Genomic DNA, 8,525 nt, shown 5'->3' with positions numbered 1-8,525 from the left:
CACTATGAATGCTAATGAAAGATAAGATGAGAGAAGAATTGAGAATACTTTTAAACACAAAGTTGGTAGTAGCTTACTTGGTGAGATCGTGCACAACTTTTGTAGCACTCCAAACTTGAAAATGATAGTTTCAATTGAACATCAGTGATGATGGAAACATTAATGGTCCATATTAGGGTGCTATATAAAAAGGTCAAATTGTGGACGCTTTCCTTTATATTGAAAAGGTGGCGGTGGAGCATAAGTAGTCCAATATGTATGTTGTTGTTATAGAAAGAAAAGAAAAGGATAGAGTGAAGACTTGAGTGGGCAATGTCTAACCTAAAAAATCTGTTGAAAGGGGAAGGCAAAGAGAGACGATAACTACAAGTCAACTCATATTATATGCCTGTTTGGTTTGGTCGCACCAGTCATTCCTTCGCAAGCTTTTTACCCTCCACCATCACATGCAAGTACCAATTCTCATTCTCCCCACGCTCCCTTGCAAACTTATCCCTCAGATTTTACCTCTCTCCCTCTCTCTCTCTCTCTCTCTCTCATCATTTTTTATCCTTTCAAAGTCTTGTCGTTTTAACCACTAATTTATGCAGTTCTTCTCTGACTCTCAAGCTCTATCTTCTCATTTCCCCTCTCTCTCTCTCTCTCTCTCTCTCTCTCTCACACACACACACACATCATAAAATTAGGCTCTTCTGTTTTCTTTCTTTCTGGCAAAATCCCTTTCATTCTTTTTCTTTTGGGTAATTATTTTGTCTGTCTGTGTGTGTTCTTGATGATTTGAGAAGTAATGGATAAACGTCGACCCCGGAAACAAGCCAAGACCAGGCGCTCCACGTCAGAAGGTTCTGTCTTTCCTTGCTCCAAACTTCGTGGCCTCCTGCTTCAGTTTTTCTTTTCTATGGTGCCGTTTGGTTGCCAGGAAAAGTAAATAGACCATTGACTCAACATATATATATATATATATATATATATCTTTTTTAAAAAAAAAAAAAAACTCGAGTATTGGATATATGTGTATATATATATGACACCCTTTTGTTGTCCGTGGCTGCAGAAGTGAGCAGTCTTGAGTGGGAGTTCATAATAATGACTGACCAAGAAGAAGATCTCATCTACAGGATGTACAGACTGGTTGGAGACAGGTAAAATAATTTAATCCCCAATTGCCCACTTTGCCTCTTACCATTTTCAGCATTGTTTTTTCGGGTTTGATTTAGGTAATTAATTCTGCACCATGCAAAAATACTAAATTATCATGTTATATTCTTGTGTTTTTTTTCTATGTCACTCTAAAATTAATGTACTTTTTCAAATTACTATAAGAACTTGTGATTAATTATTATTAAATTTTGATCAAATAGTATTTTTAAAAGTCACTTCATTTAAAGTAACACAATAAAAACATAAAAATAACTTATAGAATTATTCATTCTTTATAGATATAATACTATAGTTAAGCATAGCATATTAATTAATTAATAATTTGTCCCATGCTCTAGAGACGGGACCAAGAGACTTACTGGGGCATGTTATTGACCCGATCGTTTTGGATTGTTTAGAAATTTAGGAGGCTGCGAGGGCCATGAGAGAGTGATTACAAGAAAGAAGGGGAGGGGTGTGTGGGGGAGGGAGAACCGTGAGAGGAATAATTGCACTATAGCACGCTTTTCGGCATCATCATGCATGTGACAGTACAAGAGGCCAGAATTAGTAGCTAGCTAGTACATAATTTATAAAATAAAACCTCTGTTTTTTATAAGTACATGATTATTAAATGAAACTTTTTATTTATTTATTTATTTATGAGTAGGAATTTATTAATGAAACTCGATTGAGCCTGCTGTACTGCATGGCAGTGCCTAGGTTGTCATTTTATTTATTACTAGTCATAATTATTATTATTATTATTATTATTATTATTATTTTATCAAAAATCCCCAGGCCAACCTATTTGGGCCATTTGGCATTAGTTGAAAAATGGATAAATCATGTCAAAATAATAATAATAATTCTTCCTTACGGTGATATCCATCTGCAGTGCATTAAACGAGACATGACATATACCAACATAATCATATGTATGGGGGAACCCACATCCTTATGCACCCATACAAACTCCTTGTTGCATTTAATGTGTGAAGAGGGAAAAAGTGTTCCTTTTTTTTTTGTTTAATTTATATATACACAGGGGCGGAAGGAAGCGGGGTCGAGAGGGGTCAAATGCCCCCCCCCTCACGCCCAAAATTTTCCCTCACTTTCGGTTGAAAATTTCTTGAATGCCTTTTTGCCCACGCTCAACACTCAACAGGTAATAAATTGCCCTGAGCCACTCATCAGTCATCAGATATTAGGGCAAATGACTCAAGTGTGAGGCAGCCACATCTTGATTTTTTTTTTTTTTTTTTTTTTTTTTTTTTTTTAGGATTTCAGGTTTTAGGTTAGACAAGAGGTAGAAGATGATATGAGATATATTTTACTACTTTACTAAACACACCGTTTCATTTTGGTTGTTAAGTTCCCCTTTTAATCTTAGCAAGCTGTCAACGCACCGTTTTAAAAAGCTTGTGCAGTTGCTTTTTTTTTTTTGTTTTTATCGCATTTATTTACAAATGTACCATTTAATAATAAAATCGTATATGTAAATTTTTATATTTAGATTACTTTTTAAAATTAATTCTTGATAAATATATATTTTTTGTCACATATTTTAATTGTATATTTGCTTTAAATAATAATTAAAATTTCTTGAATTGTTTATTTATTTCATTATTTATGTTCTTTAATATTTTTAATCCATTTTCTTAACATTATTTTTTAATCTTGATCCCTCTAAACGAAAATTCTGGCTTCGCCACTTTATATACATGTACATGTATATATAAATGAGTATCAACACTAACCCCAACAAAAATATACGGGAGCTATAGCAAGGCCCCGGCTTATCAGAGCAGCAAAGTTAAAAGCCAAACCCCACCAACAGGAGAATCCAAAAACACACAGAGCACAAGGAAGGAAAAGCCGACCAGCAACAAGAAGCCTCCAAAGGAGGTCCCCTAGCAAACCACCTAACACAACAAGTGGAAAATTACCTTAGCTAACAGCCTAACAGTTCATGTCGAGCACCTAAGAGCTAACCAACTAATTATTATTGACACGAGAAGGCTAAGTCAATGAGGGAAATAACTCTACGCCTAACATGCAGTAGATACGGTTAAAAATATTAATTAAATGATTAAACTAATATTTTTTTATTAGTTTAAACTTTTGAGATAAGTGGTAATAGTTAAACAATTATCTCTATGATATATGTGGTTGTATGATTTGGGGCAAGGAAATCGAACGGTGGATGAGTACAAAGAGGAGTTTGATTTACTGACCACGCAATGTGATGTGGCTGAACCTATCTTGGTGGTTCGCGAGAGGAGATTCGGTGATATGGTGGCCTTACAACAATACTATAGTTACAAAGATGTCTACAAGTTAGTTTTGACCATTAAGAAGTGATGCAGCGTGATGTCATGGGTTGTGGAGATAGACAACAAGTAAGCAACAATTCTTTTAAAACCTTCGGTCTATCAAGGATTTAAGAAATTCTTCCCAAAATACAAGAGTCTATAAAGGAATTAAGAAAAAAAGATAAAAGAAACTCAAACTCTGAGCTTTCTTATTGAAAAACTATATAATTATTACAAAGCTACGTTTTTTGGTCTATAAAACATGTATTTATAAGCTCCAAATTCCTAACCCTAATAATAATAGTAAATAAGTTGGTTTAACAAAACTATTCTGGTTGTTCAAACGCTCGTGAGAGAAAACACAACTTTTATTCCTCATTTGCTAGCTCGTTCGGACGGGCTAGCAACCGAGAGTTTTTGTGACTCCCTTGGCATGTCTCGTTTGCAAGCTCATTCGGACATGCTAGTGAATGAGAGCTTATGTGACTCCCTTGGAATGTTTCATTTGCAAGCTCGTTCGAATGGGCTAGCGAACGAAGGCTTATGCAACTTCTTCTAAATAGCTCTTTTGGCATGTCTCGTTTGCAAGCTTGTTTAGATAGGCTAGTGAACGAGAGCTTATGTGACTCCCTTGGAATGTCACATTTGCAAGCTCGTTCGAACGGGATAGCAAATGTGGGCTGCACGTTTGCAAGCTCGTTCGAATGGGCTGGCGAACGAGGCTTATGAAACTTCTAAATAGCTCTTTTTGACCTAGTAAATATTAGAATTAGCAAAACCTCGTGAAACTCGACTTTGTATATCTTTGAATTAACTTTCCAACTCCACCATGCTTGCTCAAATTCGATGTCTACAACTAGAGATATGACATTTTTAGTAAAGCTAGTCAAGCGTCAATTACACCCTACATCAAGATCTAGCAGAAGCAACGACTAAAGTAATTCAGCAACCGAGTTTGCCTTGATGTAGGGTGAAATTCACACTTGACCAGCTTTACTAAAAAAGCCATATTTCGAGTTTCAAATATCGAATTGAAACAAGGTTGGTGGTGTTGGAAGCTCGCAGGCCACCCCCAAAGGGGTGGTGGCTGCCCAATCGGGTGCCACCCCTTTCTTTTTCTTTTTTCTTTTTTTTTTTAAAAAAAAAAAATCAGAAAATTAATTTTTTATTTTACTATATTTATATTTTTTTTTTATTAAGAATGACATGTGTTGCCATTTTATTGGTGTTGATGTGACATTTAACAAAATTTGTCAAATTTTTTAACTGAATTTGACTCGAGAGACTAAATTATTTTTTGACATATCTAAGGAACCTTTGATTTCACTTTCATACAACATGTAGCGATTTGTAATTTAGGTCAACTACAATAACTAATTTTTATATTTATTCCAAAAAACTTTATTTATTCAGTTTTGTATTTATCCACCTCTTGGGTTTTTTTCCCCCCTTTTTTTGCTTAAAAAATAGTTTAGTTTGTTTTTTATTTTATTAATTTTTTTTTTTATTTCAGTTTATAAAAGAATAAGGATATTGTAGGAATATAAAAAAATGTAGCATTTTTGACACACTTTGGTAGTTTGATGAACTTCTTTAGCACATTTTGAATATTGTGTGGCTCTTTTAAAAATGACTATTAGTTTAGGGGATTTTTTAATATTTTCCCCTAATATTATTGCAACTCTTTACCCAAAGCTGCATGATTCATATTTAACTTATGGTGTAGGCCAATCAACAATGGATCTAAATCCTCTCTAGTTCTTTTGGACTGGAGAGGCCTCCAATTAATGGCTAGAATGGCCCTAGGAAAAGTCCTAGGGTCATCCTCATGCCACGTGTCCTTATATTATTAAAATATAATAAAATATTTTTAAAAAAAATAAATAAATAAAAATTAAATTAATATAATAATAAAAATTTTCAGATTTTTTCTATGGCCCTTGGGGGTGGCCGGACCACCCTCAAGGGCCACCGTTTGGCCATGGGGATGGCGTTCGGCCACCCCCAATAGCCAGTTGGGGCTGTCCCAAGCCAACCAATGGCCCTTGGGGGTGGATCGGCCACCCGCAAGGGCCATGGGGGTGGCGTTCAGCCACCTCCAACCAGCTCGTGGGGGTGGCCGACCACCACCCACATGGCCAAATGGTGACCCTTGGGGGTGGTCCGACCACCCCCAAGGGCCATACAAAAAATATATTATTATATTAATTTAATTTTTATTTATTTTTAAACTAAAAAAAATAATATTTTATTATATTTTAATGGGTGGGACACGTGGCAGTTTGATGGCCTTAGGATTTCTCCTAAGGCCATTCTCATCATTAACTGGAGAGGATCCTCTTCCATCAACAATAGCCTGAAATTTTCTTAAGATCAACCTTAATACCTTCTGATGAAACAATGTATCCCAACAAGATATACATAAGGTAGTCAATTAAGAACTCACACTTCTTCAAATGGACATAAACTTTTTGCTTCCTTATCACCTCAAAAACTTGCTTCAAATGCTTCATATGTTCATAAATATCCTTATTGTAAATTAGATATCGTCAAAATATACCACCACAATTTTTTTGATGAACAGCCAAAAGACTTGGAAAACCCTAATTAAACGTACTTGGTGCATTTGTCAATCCAAACGGCATTACTAGCCATTCGTAAAGCCCATCACGTGTCTTAAAAGTAGTAGTACTCCATGCATCTCCTTGCCAAATTCTGATTTGATGATAACTGCTATGGAAATCAACCTTAGAGAAAAACTTTTAGCCAGCTAGCGCGGAATTGGAAATCTATACCTTACCTTGATTTTGTTTATTGCTCGTTGCTAAAGCACATACGCCATGTCCCATCCTTCTTTGGAGAGATTTGTTGAAACTGCGCAAGGACTCATACTTTCATGTATCAATTAGCCTTTTTCTATAAGCTCTATCATTTGTTGATTGTTCATCACTCTCTTCATACTTGTTCATGAAATCCGCCATAGATGGACAATTGTTTCCCTTCTCCTTTGAGGATTTCGGGATACTCTCTGTTGTGAGTGCACTTGTGAGTGTTGTGTCCCACATTGAGAAAATATTAAAAAAAAAAAAAAAAAAAAAGTGCTTAATATACATAAGTGGACCTTAGCCCATTAACTTAGGCTTTTGGGCTAGAGTTATGTTTAACTATGTCTATTAATGTATTCTTGGTAAAAACTTCATAACCGCTTTTTTTCCCAACAAATGGTATCAGAGCCATGGTTACCTTCCTGAGACGAGTGTCTGGATGCATCGGGTTTATAGTTGTGTCTCCACCCACAACTCGGGTTTAGAGTTGTGTCTGCATCCGTAACTCTTGATGCGAGACACTCTTGAAAATGTAAAAAGATTCACAAGCGAGGGGGAGTTGGGTCAATTTGAAGAGACTAACAAGTGAGGGGGAGATTGTTGTGAGTGCACTTGTAAGTCTCTTCACATTGACCCAACTCAATTGTTGTGAGTGCACTTATGAGTGTTGTGTCCCACATTGAGAAAATATAAAAGAAAAGAGTACTTAATATACCTTAAGTGAACCTTAGCCCATTAGCTTAGGTTTTTGGGCTAGAGTTGTGTTCAACTATATATATTAATGTACTTTTCGTTAAAGTTCTATAACCACTTTATCTCCCAACAAATGGTATCAGAGCCATGGTTACCTTCCTAGGACGAGTGTTTGGATGCGTCAGGTTTAGAATTGTGTCTCTACCCACAACTCGGGTTTTGAGTTGTGTCTGTATCCGCAACTTTTTATGCGAGACACCCTTGAAACTGTAAAAAGAATCACAAGCGAGGGGGAGTTGGGTCAATGTGAAGAGACTTACAAGTGAGGGGGAGATCGTTGTAAGTGCACTTATGAGTGTTGTGTCCAACATTGAGAAAATATAAAAGAAAATAGTGCTTAATATACCTAAGTGGACCTTAGCCCACTAGCTTAAACTTTTGGGCTAGCGTTGTGTTTAATTATGTATATTGATGTACTATTGGTAAAAACTCTATAATCGCTTTATCTCCCAACTCTCTCTATCTTGAATGGCCTCAAAATTATCTCCTCCCCATCCTTTCAGAATGTGTAGGTATTTTTGTGGCCATGATCATACAAAGCTTTTCAATCATGGCAGTAATAAGTGACAAGCGTCCATAGTATTTTATGAGTAGAATAATTAACTTTATTTTAAGCTCCACATATTTACAAACTTTAAATTTTATTTAAAATTTACCTCAGAATTTTTCTATAGTTCAATATTTATGCGCTCATATTTCACTTATGGAGGAAACATTAATTAGTGATACTTTCTCGTTATATTATTGTTTGTATTTCAAAATATGCATGTGTGTATATATATATACACTATAGATAACTTAATGACGTAAAAATATTAATTTAGCAGGTGGGATTTGATAGCAGGTCGGATTCCAGGGCGGAAACCAGAAGAAATAGAGAGGTTTTGGATAATGAGACATGGTGAGGTATTTGCGGAGAAAAGAAGCGAGCACAGCGCAAGAAATTCATAACGCTCCACTCATTTGATCCCCACAGGTTTAGAGAAGAATTTCTTTACCTGTGTTGGAACTCTTTTTGCATATAAAGTTTGTTTTGTTTGCTTATCTATTGATCTTAATTTCTTCTTGTCTTTCTTGTGTTTTCATTTACTTTATAGTATTGTAAACAATATATCCTCTGTAATAGTGGACTTCCTCTCACTCTCAATGTGTCTCTGAGTGTGAGTGCATGTGCATAACTATATATGTATGGACTCAGCAAATGATTCAATTTTGAGGTCACATCCTCTACACTGATTTCCACAACCGTGGGGATGCATTCATTCACTTTAAATATGCAAATTTCTTCTACACAAACTTGCATTCATTTCACTAATATGATTCTTCCTTCCTGAAGTAACACATCCAAGAAGATTATATTCCAAGAAAAATTATTTCCTAGATTTTAATCATTGCTACTGGATACATGTTATTATTGACATCCCTCGAAATGGCAGACAAAAGTCATCCCTTATAAGACCCTTTTAAAATGCATCAATCCAACCCCAATAAT

The 8,525-nt window shown here is 35.5% G+C and overlaps 1 protein-coding gene across 1 annotated transcript; it reads left to right on the top strand.

Moving 5' to 3' along the window:
* The first annotated feature begins 525 nt into the window (after positions 1 to 525).
* LOC132175781 (transcription factor TRY) lies at positions 526 to 8,279 on the top strand. The gene is made up of 3 exons (XM_059587834.2): positions 526 to 842; positions 1,055 to 1,142; positions 7,861 to 8,279. Exons 1-3 carry the CDS (start codon positions 788 to 790, stop codon positions 7,982 to 7,984), a joined length of 267 nt encoding a protein of 88 aa, XP_059443817.1. The 5' UTR covers positions 526 to 787; the 3' UTR covers positions 7,985 to 8,279.
* Positions 8,280 to 8,525: the final 246 nt, after the last annotated feature.

The sequence above is a fragment of the Corylus avellana genome, chromosome 3 (genome assembly GCF_965113065.1).
Source record: "Corylus avellana chromosome 3, dhCorAvel1.hap1.2, whole genome shotgun sequence".
In the NCBI taxonomy this organism is placed as follows: domain Eukaryota; kingdom Viridiplantae; phylum Streptophyta; class Magnoliopsida; order Fagales; family Betulaceae; genus Corylus; species Corylus avellana.
The sequence above is the reverse complement of the archived record's forward strand: the minus strand, read 5'-3'. Positions and strand labels throughout refer to the sequence as shown.